The sequence below is a fragment of the Podarcis gaigeae genome, assembly GCF_964106915.1.
Source record: "Podarcis gaigeae genome assembly, chromosome: 3".
Classification (NCBI taxonomy): Eukaryota; Metazoa; Chordata; class Lepidosauria; order Squamata; family Lacertidae; genus Podarcis; species Podarcis gaigeae.
In genome coordinates, this window is record NC_139680.1 from 62646991 (window position 1) to 62667433 (window position 20443).

The following is a 20443-nucleotide window of genomic DNA, read 5'->3' on the forward strand; positions in this document are numbered from 1 at the left end:
GAAGATTTGGGGGTCTCCGTCAAGGGTGCCGACTTGAATAAAATAGCTCACACTATTGATCTCTTAACGTGGCACACCCCACACTATTTGAATGGCAATATAGTACCTTTTTACTAGCGGGGGCTGGGGCAGATCCCTCAAATATATTTGAGGAGGGTGGGTTTGCAAAGGGACCTCGTCCCCTAGGAGCTGACTCCTAAGGTCCCCGTCGAAACCATTCCAGGGCCGATTTTTACCCAGGCCAAATGCAAAATGTCAACAGGTGCAGCTTTCCTCGGAAGCGTGAAAGACGCCTTCGCGTGATTTTCCTAACGCACATGTCTCAGGGCCCTTTGGAAGTCAGGCCGGGGAACCTGGGGCAGAAACTGCAGAACTCCCCCACCCCCCACAGTTTCCAGCACGTGCTTCTCATTGAAAAGGAGATTCCAGCGTGTCGGCTCGTGTGTGAAGCTGCGCGGCGGCGGCGGCGGTGCTTGAGAAACTTTTGGGTCCTTTTCCTCCGCCCGCCGCCCCCGCCGCTCTAGGGTGGGGCTGAACGTCGTAGGCCGGCCTCCTGAGGCGAGAGGGGGCCAGCCGGAGCCCGCCCGGGAGCCCCACAGGCGAATCTTGAGGCGCGGCAGCCACCTGAGCGGCCGGCCTCTAGGTCTTGGCCCTGCGCGGGAGTCGCCCCACTGGGCGGGAACGTGGCGCAAAGGAGCCCTTTCCGCCTCGTTGTGTGTGGGGCTCCTTCGCCCTCAGAAGAGACGCAGCTGCTGCCGCCGCCGCTGCTCAAAGTTTTCCCTGCGGTGTTTTGTGCCGCTTTCTTCTTGGTTTTTTATTTTATTTTTTAGCCTGCCCCTCAGGCGGGGAAGAGGCGCGAGCCGGTATACCGCCAACTTTGCGCGTGGAGGGAAGCCCTGAGGGGGATGGAGCAGCTGCGCCCGTGAACTTGTCCACGGAGAGGTAGAAAAGCCCGAGGAGGAGGAGGAGGAAGAGTGCCAGCCAGCCCTAGGCAGGAGAGGATGGTTGCGCGCACCGAGTAATGTGAACATGTAAGTTTCGCCCTCCTTCTCGGCCCTGGGAAGGGAACGCGCTCTGCGTTTCTTCTTCTTCTTGCCGCAGCCTCGCGAATGGCTCTCTGATGCCTTGCCAGCCCCCGGGAACCAAATAAACCGGTTTCGCGTTCGTCTGCACTTTTCTTCCGCGGCATATTTAGGCCAGACACGACAAGATCATATCTCCTCACGGCCTCCCCCGAGACTGAGATGGTGACTCTTTTCGGGGCAGAAAGGTAGGCAGGGCCGGAAAGGAGGGACGGAGGGAGCCTTTTCTTTTTTCTCCTGAAGAGCAGGTAAGAGGCTTCGCACCAGCCCCAAAGCTCGTGATTTACCAGGATCTCTCCCCCTTCCCCTTTGTTAAAAAAAAAGAGGGAACAATTGATGACATTCCGAATAGCAGCGGTGAAAGAGTTAGTTTTAAAGATACCACAAACTCACATTTGACGCTTGTTAGTAACTTAATTTACTTCTGCTTTAGGGTTTCCTGCTCTCGTGGATGAGGTAGGAGGGCAGTTGCGCACTTGTGGGTTTTTGTTAGAACTTCATAAAGTTATGGTGACATACCTCTGTAGAGATTCTGTAGAGTTTTAAACCCCAAACTTTCCCTGAGTCAAAGTGGGAGCGAGATCTTGGTTCATAAAGGAGCTATTTCTAGCTGAAAAGGTGCTCTGCCAAAAAACAAGCGGGGAGGTTCAGAGAACCGAAGGTATTGAGCTCCTTTGGACTTCCAACCTTTCTTCCTGTCTGCTAGGCTTTTAGATTTTTTTCTTTTTCTTGGAGAGAGAATGTCATAGCATTAGATTTGGGAGTTTATGCATTTAAGTCTTCTAGTGGCTGGCTGGACTTGCCCATTTGGCTACTACTTGTTACTGCATTCAAGCACAGTAACCAAAATCCTCTCACCTCCTTTGCTTGGCACTTGGGTAGTCTGCCTATATAATCGGAGGGAACGGGGATTTTTGCAGATTCGATTATTTTATCAAAGAAGGTGAAGAATAAAAGCTGTCATTTTCAACATGCTCCTGAATTAATACTCCCATTTTGGTCGTAATGCTTGGGAGTCTTGGAAGTGGTAAACAATCAATAATGTTTTGCTACCAACTTAAGCATCTTTTCCTGTGATTAATTAACTACCTGCTATAAGTTAATTATGAGAGAACACTTACATACCACCTTTCATCATACCAGATTTCAGATGCTGAAATTAATACATTTTTAAAAGGTATCAGATTTATATCAGAGCAACAATGCAATGCTTAATACAGCTATAATGACAATTTCATCAACATTTCTTTTGGTTCCAGTACAAAATAAACGAGATCCAGTTCTTTTGAAAATCCCTGTCGTCTGGGTTCTTCCCTCTCATAGTTGTTTGAAACTGGTAATTTTGGTCAATACTATAAATATAATGTCCTGGGTCTTCCTCTGCGAATGATCAATTGTTGGAGCCTTAGTGCTTCTCCAAGTTTTTGCAGTCATAATCCGCACAGCTGTTAACATTTGGATGCCAACACAATCCTATATTTCTGAACCTGCTGTTTCACATGACTTGGGAACATTGAACAGGGTCCATTTGGAGATTACATCCCACTTTCTCTTTAACATTACAGATTATTTTACAAATAAAGACAATTCTGTGGTGGTTGGTTGGTTTAAAAAATCTCTTAGATCATTTGTTACTATCCTACCAGTTTTGGCAGTGTTCATTTCCCACTGTAGACAGGTGTAATGACGCGAACTAGTGCACCATAATGATACTCATAAGTAATATTACACTACTGCAAAATGAAGTGGAATAGAGGTGGCTGCGATATAATGGAATTAGGGACTCCTAAACAGAACAGATTTACAGTACAGTGGTGCCCCGCAAGACGAACGCCTCGCAAGACGAAAAACCCGCTAGACGAAAGGGTTTTCCATTTTTGGAGGCGCTTCGCTAAACGAATTTCTCTATGGGGTTGCTTCGCAAGACGAAAAAATCTTGCAAGTTCCCGCGTTTTTTTCTGCTTTTTTCCGCCCTTTCCCTAAGCGCTAAGCCGCTTATCAGCTGTTCCGCTGATAAGCCGCTTCTCAGCTAATCGCTAAAAGCCGCTAGACCGCTAATAGCGCTAATCCGCTAAGCTGTCAATGGCTTGCTTCGCAAGACGAAAAAACCGCTAGACGAAGAAAATCACGGAACGGATTAATTTCGTCTTGCGAGGCACCACTGTACAAGAAAAGGGGGAATTGGTGAGGCATTGGGAGGGAATCCCACCCTGGGCTCCTTATGCAGGAAGGGTGGGATAGTGATTGAATAATAAATAAATAAAAGGTTAAACAAAAAGTTTCTATCATGTATTTTGGTCTTTCCCCCCCCTTTCAGGGTTTATTTTGAAATTGTGAGCTTCCATTGGTTTCAGCAATAAGATGAGATAAAAGCTGCAATCCTATGTGTTGGGAAATATGCCTAATTGAACAGAGAAGTATTATTGTTGCAATGCGTTGTAATGGACACTGAGCCCTTGAAAAAAGTTTGGAAGCTTTTTGGAAGTGTTGCAGATATTTGCATTATAATTAATTACATTCTTGAATGTTAATGTTATAAAACTAATAATACATGGGTTGGATTAAATTATTATTTTTATAGTTTATACAGTGGTACCTTGGGTTACATATGCTTCAGGTTACAGACTCTGCTAACCCAGAAATAGTACCTCGGGTTAAGAACTTTGCTTCAGGATGAGAACAGAAATCCTGCTCCGGTGGCACAGCGGCAGCAGGAGGCCCCATTAGGTAAAGTGGTCCTTCAGGTTAAGAACAGTTTCACGTTAAGAACAGACCTCCAGAACAAATTAAGTTCTTAACCCGAGGTACCACTGTATATGCATTATTGTTTAGCAGTTAAAATCTCTTTTATGATCACATTATGGTCTTAATATTTGGTTTTGTTTGCCTTCACTCCAAACTACCCTTTTGAAAAAGCACCTGAGACAGCAGTTTCTTCTAAATCTATTGCACAACACCAGCAAAAGTTAATCTTCAAGAGGAAACTTATATTTGCATGCTCTCTTCTGTAAGTGTACATGTAACTTCATCTGAGGTCAGAACTTCACAAATGCTAGTTCTGGTAGCTAATCATGCAGGGTCACAGTTAGCTGAATGAAACCAAGGAAACTCTGTGCTCACCCTATTCATTACTCTCACCAAAGTCAGACTTTGTAACATTCAGCTTTAGAGGGTCGTACTGAGTTCTTTGTTCAATACATCATGTACATATCACAACAGTGCAATGCAGTCTTTGGCAATCCTCTTCTCTGTGAATGGCTTTTCTTGTTATAACGTGCCTACTCAAGACCAACTACCTAATCCACAATTCATGTACATATGTACTTTTTAAAAAGCAGTTGGATTAAAGATGATTGATTCTGTTCAGCTGTCATCATTTTTCAATCTCAAGACTGCTTCATTTTAATTGTCTAGTGCATCAGACAACAGAGGTCAGCATTTTGAGTAAAGACAAAATTATGCTACTTTCCTGAAAGTTATGATAGACAATGTAAAACTAAATATGGTCCAAGAAGGAAACAGAATGAGGATATACAGTTATTTGTCTAAATATCTTATATGGAAATGTACTGGAGTTTTTTTAAAAAAAAATTATCATCATCATCTTTACAGTAAAAACGAATAAAAATAGAATATTTCTGTTGCATTTTCCAATCACTTATATTAAAGTAGAAAGGTCTCTCTGAAGCCCACTGGTTTGCATCCACCATTGCAGAGCTATCAAAACTCTTAATGCTCATTATTCATCATTGCTTTGGGGTCCCTGAGGCCTCCATGCTTGTAATCTCTTGGAAAGAATGTAAAAAATTACAGTTAGAAATATACTCTACATACCTTTCATAAATGATGTGTTTTCAGTTTCAGTGCTTTAAACGTGAGTCACTGAGCTCAGGAAAGTTCTTTAAAAAGAAAAGAAGAGTTCCCACATATAGCTTCATCTTTCATTTTCTTTTCTTGAAACTTAATAAGCCAAATGCAGCATGCTAGTCATATATTGCAATTCAGTAGGGTCTCACTGAAACTTCTGTTTTTGCTGCCTGTCTAGTATTTCAAAATTAGGGAAAGGTGTGGGCCAGAATACACGTTTGGTGGACTGTGTTTAGCATGATCTCTTAACTGTGTATTGTGGCTATACATTCACACAAACATTGTTTTTGCATACCCAAGCAGGCAACAAGAAGAGTTCTTTGCAATTGAAGTAACTACAAATTGAGTGGCATGCAATTTAACTCAGCACAATTTTATTCTGGATTATTTGATAGATGGGTTGGGATCAGTTAGGATCTGATTGCGGAAGTTTCCATAGTTTAGGTCAAATTGAATGGTGATTCTGGAAGAGGTTGCCTGCCCATTCAGATGTGGTTTGAATCTGAATCTGCATTAAGTTTTATTTGGCAGCTTTGGATAAGTTCTGTGACACATTTGGAGCTTGAGTGCCTTAGCTGATTTGTGGAGAGTTGGTGGAATAATGGTCTGCTTTGGGCAGAGTTTAGACTGTATGCTGCATAGTCACTTTTAGTCTCTGACTATGCAAACTAAATCAGGGAATCAAATAATGATTCTTTTCTAGATGCCACTGTGTTTGTTGACTTTAGGTGAGTGTTTTAAAAACTGATATGTGTGTACACGTTAGGTAACATTACAAAATAGTGTCCATTGTTGGAAGCCAAAGGAAGAGAATTATGTGCAGCAGTCAGTAGGAAGGAGCAAGGGAGGATGTTAGGAATATCAGTAGGCTCTCACCTTCACAAAGTAAATTTGGCAGATCTGTTTGAGCGATGTAATGTCTCAGGCCTGCTGTAGTCAGTCTGTTCAAATTATAATGATTTTTTTCAATCCATTTTTACAGCACATGTCATATGTTATTCCAACAGATATTTTTGCTCAGATATTTTTACTTGCCATCCTCACTCTCTGCCACTTATACTAACATAGAAGGTTATTATGTGGGTACGTGAGAGGAAAGAAAAATAAGTGGAAAAGAAGTATTATTAATATTAGCTTTTGGTATGCCTCAGTGTTTGGAATACACATGTTGAGATTTAAATATCTATATAAAAACAAAATAAAGTAGATGTAACTTGAGACATAGACCCTGGATTGAGTAGAATAATTAATTTAGGACGACCCAGTCTTTCTTACCTTCAGTGGGAGGAATTTGGTGTAGCACAAGCATTTCAGCTTGTCAGACAGAACTATCCCCCATCTCCTCCTGTGCCAATAGGGTGGGGACAGTGTTAGAAACTCAGATATATAAGCTAGGCACCAAATGGCACCTTAAACCTAGGTTACGGCCACTACAACAGAATGTCTATTTTCCAGGGAGTTGGATTAGATCACCCTTGGGGTCCTTTCCAGCACTAGAGTTCTACGATTCTGTGATCTCAGTTACATTGCTTGACTGTAGCTTGCTCTTAAAACAATTCACTTATCCCACTTATCCCAGTATGCAAGAAGGAGAAACCCACAGAGTGGAAATGGAAATCGAATTAACTATGGACTAAGGCAGAGGTTTTTAAACTGTGGACACAAACCTGGCACCCAGAAATCACAATTGGACCTGCGCCAATAGCAAAATGTGCCTAGGGAATTTTGAACACAGGGAAGGGGGAAGGTTACATGGGGGAAGATGTGGGGAAGCCCCATTGTGCTACTGGAAGTCCTTATGTGGGATTCCAAAAGCAGGATGTATTAACTAACCCAATAGCTGTAAACTAGAGTTTCATTATTTTATTAGATCTTTTTGCACATGCATTGTTCCATGTTTGGTAAGTCATGTGTTAAAGACATATTAGGATACTTAGGAAACTGAATAACTTGTACTCTCTTTCTCACCCCCCCCCAAAAAAAGGTGAAAGCATAATCTTTTTTAAGGCAAACTTGACTAAATATTGAAGCTTAGATTTCACTCTGTGATATTCATGGTGCGGTCTGTATTTACCCAGTTCAGCTTAGTTCATAGTTGTATTTGTTGAAACACTGGAGTAGCTACTTTTGTTCATTTGAACAGATAAGGTAGTTTTGTGTCAGAATTATGTTCGAGGCATTAATGCTCCTTAATTCTGCTCCTATAGAAATCATGTGGAGTTTTCTCTATTATCACAGAGAGGCAACTAAGATAAGAGAATTGAAGACAAACTTCTAGGTCTAATAAAGAACCCAGCATATTGGTACATTTATTAACTATTCATTACACATTTCTGGCATTCCATTTTCAGGGTTTTTATTAAGGATTTAGTTGCAGTTGCACTGAGTTGCAGGACAATCATTTTGTTGTGTGCGAATCTAGTTTTAGAGTGTCTGGCTTCATCAAAGATCTTTTTATGTCTCAAAGTCCCAAGTGGTGTATGATCATCTTCAAGTGCTATTAAGTTTATTTTTACTGCATGTCAGAAAACTCAGTTCTTTTAAGTTCATAATTAAGAACAACCTTCAATAAAGAAAAACCATGTTTCATAATCATCTGCTTATTTATTTAAAGAAAATAAGAAGCAGTTAGAAAATTTAACAAGAATTAGGTTGCAATCCTGTATACACTTATCTTAGAGTAAGTCCCATTTAATTCAATAAGACTTCTCAGTAGACATGAATAGGGTTGCACTTTTAGCCTCCTACATGAAATTCAGTTTTCATTTGAAATGCAAGCTGGTTCTTTTTTAAAAGATACCTTGTGGTTGTGATCTAGAGAGAATTATGGAGCGATCCTATACTCTATTTATTCTGGGGCTGGAGGAAGATGTGTTGCTGCTGCGCTGGTGAAATGACCCCCATAGTCAGTCCGAGCTCAGGGCTGGTTTTGGTACTGAATTGACTTTGGTTACTGTGATGGATTATCTTCTCCACAGGAGAGATGCTGTTCTGTTATTCTTGCTGGATCTCTCAGCAGCTTTTGATACCACAGATCATGGTATTCTCCTGGACCGTTTCTGTGTGTTGGGAGTTGGAGGCCCTGTTCTTCAGTGGTTTCACTCCTGCTTGTGTGGTCAGTCACAGAGGATAGCTATGTGTCTACATTCTGGCAGCTCAGATGGAAGGTGCCACAAGGCACTATTTTATATCCAGTGCTATTTAACATCTCTATGATGCCATTGTGAGCAGTTTGCGGTTGTTTCGGGTACAGTGTCACGAATAACCTGGTGATACTCAGCTATATTTCTCTGTTAAGTCGGAGTCAGGAGAGGCTGTACACAAACTGAACCAGTGCCTTGTGGGCTGGATGAAGGCCAATAAACTGAAGATAGATAAACTGTGGGTGAGTCATTCCCTGGTCTGTGACTTGGGCTTTTTGCTTGTTGTAGATGAGCTGCACTTCCTCTGAAGGAATTTATTGTTTAGGGATGCTCTTAGAACCACCTTTCTCCATGGATGCCCCAGTGGCCTCACTGGCAAAGAGCGTTTGCTATCAGTGGCAGCTTGTGTGTCAGCTGTGCCCTTTCCTGCACAAGGATAGCTTGGCCACTGTGATTCACACGCTGGTAATCTCACATTTAGACTGCTGTATTGCACTCTTTGTGGAGCTTCCTTTATGGCTGGCCTGGAGGTTGCAGCTGGTGCAGAATGTTATGGCCTCTTTACCATGTCCATCATGCCAAGTCCTGTAGCAGTCAGCCAGTGGAACTCAAATATAAGATTGCACAATTAAGCTGCAGTCTTAACACTAATCTTGTGGTAACCTCATCAGAATAAATGGAATAATTCCTGAGATAAGCACTCCAAGGTGTGTAATATAATTTCCTTTAGAACTGCTGCATTAAAATGACATTCTGTTTGTTTGTTTGTTTGTTTGTTTGTTTTCTTCCTTTCCAAATAATTGTTACTGTTTTTCATGTAAATAAAAGAACATATAACTACAGAAACTTATCCAGTGGTATATTCTTACTAAGTTTCATATGTAGTACACAGTACACAAGCAATACATTTATTTATGCATTATCAGTTCAACTAACCTCTTCACAGAGATTCTTGTGTTGTGGATGGAATAAAAATATCCAAGTCTTGCCAATTGAAGTGCATTTAATTACCCTTCTGTGACTGATTATAACCCAAGAAACCATGAAGCAAGCTTTGTACAACTAGCTACAGTTTTAGACTTCTCTTTCACGAACAGCAGCTTACCTCACTATGTGGCAAAATACTTTTGAAACTTGGTGCCCTTTCAAAACCATCTTGTGAAATGGCTTTGCAGAGTCTGTTGTTCCAAGAAAGTGGCAAAACATTGAAATGTTCTGGTGGGTAAACATTGATAGATCTGGATAATACAGTTTTACCTGAACTTCATCCATTGTGCTGACAGATCTGGCACTTATCTCATGGTCATGTAGTTTGACATTGTAATGTTTGTTTTATTTGTGAAAAAATGAGAGTGAAATTTATATATTGTGCAAGAAGAAGGAAAAGGGAAGATTAGGGGAGGGAAGCCCTGCTGCGGAGTGTGCATCACGATCATGACCATTGTGCTTTTCAGAAAGAGGTTATGGAAGTGCTTTAGCAAACCGAAATCAGTTTCTTTTTGGGTGTTGTCAGGGGTTCAGGAGCAGAGGCACAGGGAAGAGAGGAGATGGAGAGCGAGGGGGAGGAATCCGAGGGGAGCGCAGGAGATGAAAGTGGTCCGAGGGATTCCATGAGCCTCTCCAGCGAATCGGAAGATTCACAGAAGGGCGCGCCAGCGGCCAAGGGCAGGGGGTTCCCAAGGGGAACGCTCCAGGAGCAAGGGGGCAGCAGGGACTCCCAGAGCAGTAGTTGGAAATCAGGACCAGCTTCCCCACCAGAGCGGAGTGGGGGGGAAGAGTCCCAAGCATCGGGGCCAGTGCATTCCCCACCAGGGAGAGAAGACGAGACAGGGCTGAGGTCAGATCCGGCCAGGGTCCCGGAAGGGGGAAACAGTGACACAAGCAGTGTGACGGTTAGGAGAAAGGTCACTGGGTTGGCGCGAGAGGCAAGTTCAAATGTACAGGAGCGCGGGACAGCAGAGAATGAGGATTGGGAACCTGGTCCTAAAGCCCGTCGGAGGGAGGGGGAGGAGCTGAGCGACTCAGCGTCGGAAGAGTCCAGAAAGGGCAATGCCCCAGCGGGCAGGAGGACCCAGAGGAGGAGAGAACAGCGCAGAAGGTGGAGCAGGGCTAGGATCTTAAACTGGTGCGGAAGGGGAGGTGATTCAGACAGGGCTTCGCCGATCTAAGGTCTAAGACGTAGGGCTGCACGCTCTGGCGTTGAAATGGAAACTAAACTTCAATAAAGACTTTTGTACATTACATCAACCTGGCGTTGGTCCTCTGTGAGCTGGGACCTAGAGGCAGCTCTGACAGGTGTGTTTTTTTTAAAAAAAATAACAACTAACACATTCTAGCATGGTCTGTCAGCTTCAGAGTCATGTGGTGACTGAACCTAGGAACAAAGCTAAACATGTTTTATTGGTCAGCATGCTTAAATTGACCCTGATTGACTTAGATACAACTCAACTCCACCAAAGTTCTAGTTCAGAGTTTATGTCTCTAACATACCTCTTGTTCATTGAAGCAAAAATCCCATCAACTTTTAAAAGCAGGGGTGGAGAACTTTTTCTAGGTGGTGAGCCAGATCCTTATTTCGCCTCCTCAGAGGGCCAAATTTGACAGGCGGCCAAGGCCACCCACTTTTCAAACACCCGATGTCAGGTGACACTGTGCTTTAAAGCTCCAAATATGAGGACTTCAGATTGCAGCATAGATCTGTTTTCAAAAGGGATTTTAAACAGCTCATACTACACTTTGACTACATGCCGGATTGCTGCAGGGGAATAGACATTTGCAAACAACCTTAGCCTGGTGGAACTCCCTGCTCACCAGTTTATGAGTGGAGGGTTCAATCCTGCTGACTACAGTGGTGTACTTCACCAGAACATTCCCCACAGGGAACATGATGGCAAAGCAGACTCCAGTAGGATTGAACCCTGCCCTCCTGCCCACTAGCTGATGTTACACAGTGAAGTTAGCTGATGGACAGATGGGTATGGTTTTGGGAAATTGCTTTATGGGTCAACTTGAACCCCCTGGAGGTCCAAGATTGGCCCATATCTGGATGTTCTCCATCCCTGCTTAAAGGAATGTTGCATTTGTTTTAGTGATTACATTTATATTAGTAATAGCAGACTGCTTGCACTAAAAAGGAAAAACATATTTTTAAAATTCTTTTTTTTTATTTTCATAGGATGTCTTATGAGAGCCAAGTGTGGTGCTACCAGTGGAAATGGAAGCTCCATTTGCTGTTCCTATTTATTCTGTATCTTATATGTGTACAGTATTCAGGTAAGAAAGCTGTTTTTCTTCTCCCAGTCTGCTAAAATGGGTGAGAGTTGTAGAATAACATATCATGCTTTTTATACTTGGGTTGTGCAGAACATTTGGAGTTGATTGTATCAGCATTGATATGGAATGTTACTGAGTTCATAATTTGTGCACCTTGCATATTGTTGTGTACACCTTGTCTTATATGCAGCTTAGAAGTCTTGGTGTTTCTATGGAATTCACAACTTTCTTTTCATTACTCAGTTCTTTAAGCTACTGTATTTCCAAGAGGTGAATTCATGGAAGCAAGAAAAAGGCATTCATTATTCTATATAGTCTCTGCTTATACAAATTGCTGCATGTCTGTGCTGGGGACAGGATGCTGGATCAGTTAGACTGCTGGTTCAGTACAACAGTTAGGTTCTGCTGATTTACTACTACAGTCATACCTCATGTTACGTCCGCTTCATGTTGCGTTCTTTCAGGTTACGTCCCACAGCGACCCGGAAGTACTGGAAAGGGTTACTTCCGGGTTTCACCGCATGCGCAGATGCGCAAAATGACGTCACGCCCATGTGCAGAAGCAGAAAATCGCAACCTGTGTGTGCGCAGATGCGCCGCTGTGGGTTGCGTTCCTTTCATGTTGCAAACGGGCCTCTGGAACGGATCCCATTCGCAACCAGAGGTACCACTGTACTGCATTAGGTCATTATTGAAACACTGTCTGTTAAATACAAGAAAAATGCAAGAAAGAAGAAAAAACTACTAGGACTGTTAGGGTTTATTTAATTATTTTAAAATTTACTATCTCACTAACAACAAAATATTTGTGCTTGACTTGCAATACATTAAAAGCAATAAAAGACAGATCAGTAATAAGTTATAACTGATACCAATCAAGCTATAGATAGCATAAAAGTTAGTGTGCCAGGAGAGCTAAAATTAACAGCAAGTCATGCCAAATACCTGCATGAAAAGCGAGGTCTTCCCAGAGCTGCATCAGAGGGAGGTAGACCTCCCTGTACAGGAAATCCCAAAGCTTCAATAGAATAATTTAACACACAATTTCAAGGACTGTATGTTACTACAGTTAATTTACTTTTATCTTTATCAAGCTGTTGTGTGGCACACAAATCTCAACAGGTGTGTGCTTTCTGGCATTCTTAAATCATGTACCTTAAGTAAAAGCCAAAGATCCTATCTGTGAGTGAGTGGCAAATAAGTAAGCGCTCATTTTTCATCCTTGGGTTACAAAGACAGAACAAAATCACTCCAATTCCAAATACGGTGCCAAGAAGAACGGAATGTTTATATAGCATTGTTACCAGTGCTTTGTGAAAATTATCTCATCATATCATCAGGGTGTGTATGGGTATGGTTCTGATTCAGCAAGACTTGTTCCTCCATATGCCTGGTATTTCTATCTTTAATAATGCTGACTGCCAGTTTTCTTGAAATAGACACCAAGCTAACTGGCCTGTAAATTCCAGAATATCATCAGTATCTCTTTTTAAAAACTTTTTAAAAACTTATGTTAACATTGCCTGCTTTACAGTCCTCAGGTACAGAAGCAGATTTTAGAGACAAGTTACATTTTTTTGTTAGAAGATCAGTAATTTCTCATTTGAGTACTTTACGAACTCTTGGTTACAGATAGGTAGCCGTGTTGGTCTGCCATAGTCAAACCAAAAAAAATTCCTTCCAGTAGCACCTTAAAGACCAACTAAGTTAGTTCTTGGTATGAGCTTTCATGTGCATGCACACTTCTTCAGATACCTTGATGGACTTCCATTTCATGCGGCTCAATGTGGTGCCTTCCATAGTTCCAGTTACAGATAGGTAGCCGTGTTGGTCTGCCATAGTCAAAACAAAAAAAATTCCTTCCAGTAGCACCTTAAAGACCAACTAAGTCAGTTCTTGGTATGAGCTTTCGTGTGCATGCACACTTCTTCAGATACGAACTCTTGGGTTTGTACCATTGGACCCAGTGATTTGTCAGTTTTTAATGAGTCAAAATGTTCTGGGAGAGTTTTGCATTTAGGGTCAAAATTATTCCAAAACCAGAATTAATAAGTACTGTTCAACATGGACTCTGCAAACACGTATAATGTATAACTGTGTCTAATGGGAAAACGTATTAAAATTTGGGTTGTAACGTAGGGGTATAATTGGTCCTAAATATTAAGAAAAGTGAGTAATGTTTCTCAACACAAAATAGTGTGTTTTCACCCTGTGTGCTCCTTTCTCATGAAATGGAAAGAAATATTAACTTATTTCATAAAATTTATTTACTGCTTGATTGCAAAATAAACCTTCAAAGCAGTTTTAAAAAACCATGGTACATTGTCTCTTAACATTTTCTCTTAAATTCCATTACAGTGGTACCTTGGTTGTTGAACCTAATCCGTTCTGGGAGTCTGTTCGACTCCTGGAACGGTTTGAAAACCAAGGCATGGCTTCCGATTGGCTGCAAGAGCTTCCTGCACTCAATCGGAAGCCGCAGAAGCCACATCGGACATTTGGCTTCCGGGTTTGTGGTGTTTGGGAGCCAAACGTCTGAGTACCAAGGCGTTCAACCCAAGGTATGACTGTATTGTGTTTAAAACCCTGCACTTGGGGATGCTTTAGTTGTGATTCGTGCATTGCAGGGTGTTGGACTAGATGACACTTTGATTTCCTTCCAGCGCCACAATTCTTCGATTCTATATATTTATGACATCAATGTTGGCTTATTTGCGAAAGGGGGGTTGTATGTTTATAGGTCAGATCCAACAGGACAGTTAAAAAATATATATGCATAAACACAGTGGGAGCAGAGTTTAACTTGAGCCTGAGCCCATCAAGGCTTAGTTGTAGTCTGGAGCCTGCTTTCAATAACATTCCACAGCTTTGGAACAGACAAAGCGGTTATAAAGAAAACTTCTAGGATTGGGTGAATTGAGTTGCCCTCATTTTCATGTTCTGATCATGACAAAGAGATAAAATTTCTAGATCTCCAAAGTAACTGTGCTCCAGTTTATCATGGAACTGATGAGGGGTTGGCATTCCTCGACTTAAAAATAAGTGGCACATGGGACATGGTGAAAGATGTATGTGTTGAAAGTTTTGGGAGCGGTGATCATAATGCTATAAAATTAAACATGTGTAAGCAAACAGTTGTCAAGAAAGTCCAGTGCAGTCACATTTGACCTTAAAAAAGGAAGCATCTCAAATAGGAGTGGATGGGTAAAAATGAAGTTGAAAGGGAAAGTCAAGGAAGTCAAATCTCTTACTGAATGGTTGGGGGTTATTCAAATTCACAATATTTTTTTTTAAAACATTTTTTTATTGCTTTTTTAAAAATACAGAAATACAGAAAAAAGAATAAAGAGTGGTTATAAGAAAGAGAGATATAAATAACAAATTTCCATATTCTTTTTCCATCTAACCTATAAGACTTCCCCACATCCTCCGAACCCTGCGTTCTCTGTCTTATAAAGCATCAGCAATTTGTTAACTTATTTCAAAACTTATTGTAACTTCCATTTTATCATGTTCCCTATTTTCAATTTTACTGTCGCTCAATTCTTATATGTTTTATATTAAACACAATAAAGTTATTTCATTACTTTACCTCTGAATTCTTGTGTCTTAATTTTCATTCCAATAACTTACATTTGCTGAAGCTAGAATTTCCTGAAAGGTGCATTTTTTTTTTTTAACATTCATACAACTTATAGTGTTTTTTCAAATAGTCCTTAAACTTTTCCCAATCCTCCTCAGTTGTTTCTTCTCCCGCGTCTCGGATTCTGCCAGTCATTTCAGCCAGTTCCATATAGTCCATCAACTGCGATTGCCATTCCTCCAGCGTGGGTAAATCTTGTGTCTTCCAGTATTTTGCAATCAGGATCCTTGCTGCTGTGGTAGCATACATAAAAAAGGTTCTGTCCTTCTTAAACACTCTCTGGTCCACCATGCCCAGAAGGAAGGCCTCTGGTTTTTTAGGTAAGGTAAATCTCAATACCTTTTTTAGTTCATTATGGATCATTTCCCAGAAGGCCTTCACTTTCGGGCAGGTCCACCAGAGATGAAAGAATGTCCCTTCCGCCTCTCCACATTTCCAACATTTGTTGTCAGACAGATGATATATCTTGGCTAACTTGACTGGGGTCATGTACCACCGGTATACCATTTTCATAATATTTTCCTTCAAGGCAGTACATGCCGTGAATTTCAAACCGGTGTTCCATAACCTTTCCCAGTCTGCAAACATAATGTTATGCCCCACATCCTGAGCCCATTTTATCATAGCGGATTTGACTGTCTCATCCTGTGTATTCCACTTAAGCAGCAAGTTATACATTCTCGAAAGTAGTTTACTTTTTGGCTCTAACAATTCAGTCTCTAGTTTCGATTTTTCCACCTGGAATCCAACTTTTTTATCTATTTTAAATACCTCTTGAATTTGCGCATAGTGCAACCAATCTCGTACCTTAGTTTTCAATTTCTCCAAACTTAGCAACCTCCAATTGTCTCCAGTTTTTTCAATTATTTCCCAATATTTAGGCCAGTGGGCCTCCATGTTGGGTCTCTTACGTGCCTTGGCCTCCACCGGTGAGAGCCACCTCGGAGTTTTACTCTCCAATAAGTCTTTGTATTTTATCCAGACCCTCCAAATTGCTCTTCTGACAATATGGTTTTTAAACAATTTGTGCACTTTGGCCTTGTCATACCACAAATATGCATGCCACCCAAACGCATTGTCAAACCCTTCCAGATCCAGGACATCAGTGTTCTCCAATAAAATCCAATCTTTCAACCAGCAGAAGGCTGCAGATTCATAATATAACCTCAAGTCTGGCAGGGCAAATCCCCCTCTTTCTTTCGCGTCAGTTAATATTTTAAACTTTATTCGGGGCTTTTTGCCCTGCCAAACAAACTTAGAAATATCCTTCTGCCACTTTCCAAAACATTCCACCTTGTCCACGATCTGTAGGGCCTGAAACAAAAATAACATTTTCGGCAATACATTCATCTTTACAGCAGCTATTCGGCCTAACAAGGAAAGTTTCAGTCTTGACCATATATCCAAGTCTCTTTTGATTTCTGACCAGCATTTCTCATAATTATCTTTAAACAAATTCAAATTTTTGGAGGTCAAGTACACCCCTAGGTATTTTACTTTTTTAGCCACATTCAGCTCCGTTTCTTTGGAGAACTCATCTGTTTCTGTAGCTGTCAAATTTTTTGCTAAAACCTTGGTTTTTTGCTTGTTTAACTTAAACCCCGCCACCCGACCAAAATCAGAAATTAATTCTAACACTCTTTTAGTGCTGGAGACTGGTTCCTGAAGTGTTAATACCAAGTCATCTGCAAATGCTTTCAATTTATATTGTTTCACTCCGACCTCAATTCCCTGGACCAACCGGTCCTTTCTAATCATATTTAGCAACACCTCCAGGACTGAAATAAACAATAGGGGGGATAGAGGGCACCCCTGGCGTGTCCCTTTTTCAATTTTAAACTCCTCTGTCACCACATTGTTTACTATCAATTTAGCTTTTTGTTCTGTGTAGATTGCTTCTATACCATTTTCGAACCCCCGCCCCACTCCCATCCCTTCCAAATTTTTCTTCATAAACATCCAAGAAATATTATCAAAGGCCTTCTCTGCATCAACAAAAATCAAAACCGCTCTGGTATTCAGATTTGTTTGTAGAAGTTCCAAAATGTCAATAATGTTTCTTGTGTTGTCAAACAAATGCCTACCAGGGAGAAAGCCAGCCTGGTCTTTGTGAATCACTTCATTTAGTACTTTTTTAAGTCTATTTGCCAAAATATCTGCAAAAATTTTATAATCCACATTTAGGAGTGAGATGGGGCGGTAGTTCTTAAGTTGGGTCTTTTCAGTCTCTGATTTAGGTACCAATGTGATGAAAGCTTCTTTCCACGTTTCCGGTGCCCTCCCTCCCTCCATTATCTGGTTGCAAACCTCCATCAAAGGTTGTATCAAATAGTCCTTTAAAACTTTATAATATTTGGAGGTTAAGCTGTCCGGGCCTGGGGACTTGCCAAGTTGAAGGTTTTGAATGGCACTTTCAATTTCTTGCTGTGTAATATTACAGTTCAGGTTTGTTCTCATTTCCAGGGGTATTTTTTGTAATCCATTAGTTTTTAGAAATTGATCCACCTCTGAGGCTTTTTGCGGCCCTTGTGTATAAAGTTCTTTGAAGTACCTCTGGAAGCACTTTCTGATTTCCTCGGGTTTCTGAACCATTCTCCCTTCGATCTCTAGATTTGTAACCGTATTAAGCTTTTGTCTCTTTTTCAACTGCCAAGCTAGCAGTTTCCCACACTTATTCGCCGATTCGAAGGATCTTTGTTTCATTTGTTTAATTTTCCATTCCACCTCTTGATTTATCAGTTTTGAATATTGCGCCTGGAAGAATTTCACTTCTCTTAACACGTCCTTCGACTTAGGCCTAGATCTTAATTTTTTCTCACCTTCTCTTATTCTCTCCAATATCTTCTCCTTCTTTTCATTCCAGAGCCTTTTCTTAATCGTGTTTTGTTGTATTAGAAACCCTCTCATGGCTGCCTTACTTGCGTCCCAGATTGTTCTTTTTTCCACAGTAGTATTCAAGTTTATCTCAAAATAGTCCTTTAGAGTTTTTTGGGCCTTCTTGACAATCTCCTGATCTCTTAGAATAGTGTCATTCATTTTCCATCTAAAGGATCCGGTTGTATTTAGTCTCAATTCCACTTTCAAAGCATTATGGTCGGAGCAGGTTTTTGCGCAGATTTCCACTTTTCTAGTCTTAGGTGCCAGTCCTCTAGTTGTCCAGATTTGGTCGATTCGTGTCCATGTCAGATGAGCTTCAGAAAAGAAAGTCCCTTCTTTCCCTAGAGGGTTCTTAACCCTCCAAATGTCTACTAAGTCCATATTGTCTGTCATTTCAAAAAAGGTTTTGGGTAGTCTGCCGTCTTTCGATATGTTAGCACTTTGTGACTTATCCATATGTACAGACACGACCCCATTCATATCACCCAGCATAATGATGTTGCTATAGTCCAAATAATCCAGCATAGTCTCATGCAGCTTCCTGAAGAATTCCGACTTTCCCTCGTTTGGAGCATATATTCCTAATATCAAAATTTTTTCTCCTTGCGTCTGTATTTCAATCGCCAAAATTCGGCCATATTCATCTTTGAATAAAAATTTCGGTGACAGGCTCTCCTTTGCGTAAATCACCACTCCTCTCTTCTTAACTTTGTCTGAAGAAATAAATTCTTGGCCTAGTCTTTTGTTAATTAACACTTTTCTATGGAGCCTTGTCACATGTGTTTCCTGTAGGCAGATAACGTCCAGTTGTTCCTTTTTCAAAATGTGAAAGACTTTCCTTCTTTTTTCCGGGGAGTTTCCGCCATTTATATTCCAACTAAGAAGCTGTAGAGACATCCTGAATCAATTGACGGGTTCTACAATGGGGTATCTAAGCTTCCTCCCGATCCCGGGGGAGGTAATGCTGGTCCTGGTCCTGGTGGTATAACTCTTGGAGATGGTCCCGGTGGTGGTAGAGGCCAAGAAGCTGCAGCTCCTTTTTGCAGGTCCTCCTCGTGGTCGTGTAGGAACTTCTGCTGGTCTTCAGGTGATTTAATCTTTATTTTCCTTCCTTTGTAAGTAAATGAAAGTCCTTGTGGAAACTCCCACCTGTAAGGAATTCCGTTGTGTCTCAACAATTTGGTCAAATCTATATAGGTAGTCCTAAGTTCCAAGAGATATTTGGGTATATCTCTGTAAATTTCGGCCCTTTTACCTTCTACCTCCAAAGATTTCTTAAAATGTAGGCCTAGTATCTTATCCCTTTCTTCTCTTGATCTCAGAGCAACCAAACAGTCTCTGGGCTTATCTTTCTTTACTGATTTTCCCAGTCTAAAGGCTGTCACAATTTTAAAGTCCTTTTCTTCCTCAATTCCCCAGAATTTGGTGAACAAAAGTGTCAAAAATCCCTCTAGATTATTTTGTTCCAATTCCGGGATAGCCCTTATCCTGAGATTACTATCTTTACTTTTCAATTCGACCAATGCCAGGTAGGCTTGTTGTTCCCCTACCTGCCTTCTCAAAGGTCTTACCTCTCCTTTAATTTCATCCACCTTTAAGTTCGCCTGTTCTGCTTTTTGGTTGGCTTCCACAGCTAATTTAAAGTTTTCTGCCGTAGCTCCTTGCAATTTCTCAATTGCCTGAGTGTGCTGCGAAACCTGTTCAGTTAATTTGCCAATAGAGGATGTAGCTTGGTCAATCTTTGATGTTTGATTGTCCACTTTTTGGTTTAAGACTGCCAATTGTTCCAAAATTTGTTTTAAAACTGTTTCAGATCCTCCAGTTGCCATGTCTTCTGCAGCAGGCTGCACTAGTTCCACCTCCTGTGCTGTCAGCACAGTTGGGACAGATGATCTGCGGTGATGAGTTAAAGTTGTTTGCAAAAGTTGCCCAGATTTTTTCTCTTTTTCTTTATCTTTAGCTTTAGCTGCTCTTGTTCTCCCTGTGCCGCTCATTCCACACCTGCCTCTGTTCAAGGTCAGATGGTCTTTTGTCCCATGGGAAAAACAAGTCCCAAATATAAATAAAGAGAACCACAAAAAGTTTCAATAAAGCTCAGTTCCCATGCACCTATATTTCCACAGTCCTATAGGGGGAGTATTTCAAAGCTTCAAAAAAGAAAGGAACTATTTTCCGCCATTGAAGTTCCTCAATTCCCCATACTGAGTTTTGTAATTCCCAAACACAAAAGGAAGGTTTCCAGAACTTCTAATCTCTTAAAATCCAGCCATAAAGTATCGATACAGGTCCATGCAACAATGTTTAATGTTAGTATCTCAGTCTATGCAACAATTTCGATCTCTGCAACAATGTCGTCAGTTTGACAGCAGTTTGACAGTTCTTTTTCTATGCACTGGCAGCCCGGTGACGGGGTTATCTCTTTCAGCCCCGTTTAGCCCAGAAATTGGAGGATAGTTCTAAAGAATAAAAGTCTATACAACCCACAGTTCTTTCCTTTTTATCTTCAAAATACAGAGTCTCTCAATGCACCCTTTCTTCCACTTTTACAATCCCTTTTT

At 41.2% G+C, this 20443-nt stretch overlaps 1 protein-coding gene across 4 annotated transcripts in view; it reads left to right on the plus strand.

Moving 5' to 3' along the window:
• Positions 1 to 318: 318 nt before the first annotated feature.
• ADGRG6 (adhesion G protein-coupled receptor G6) overlaps positions 319 to 20443 on the plus strand; it is a 107365-nt gene continuing 87240 nt past the window's right edge. For 2 of the 4 annotated variants that reach the window (XM_083731607.1, XM_083731608.1), the window contains exons 1-2: positions 424 to 1031; positions 11268 to 11365. In XM_083731607.1, coding sequence (XP_083587733.1) covers positions 1030 to 1031; positions 11268 to 11365 — 100 coding nt within the window. In that variant the 5' untranslated portion in view covers positions 424 to 1029. Of the gene's footprint in view, positions 1032 to 11267; positions 11366 to 20443 lie in introns of all 4 variants that reach the window. The other 2 variants (XM_083731610.1, XM_083731609.1) reach the window with 2 other exon arrangements.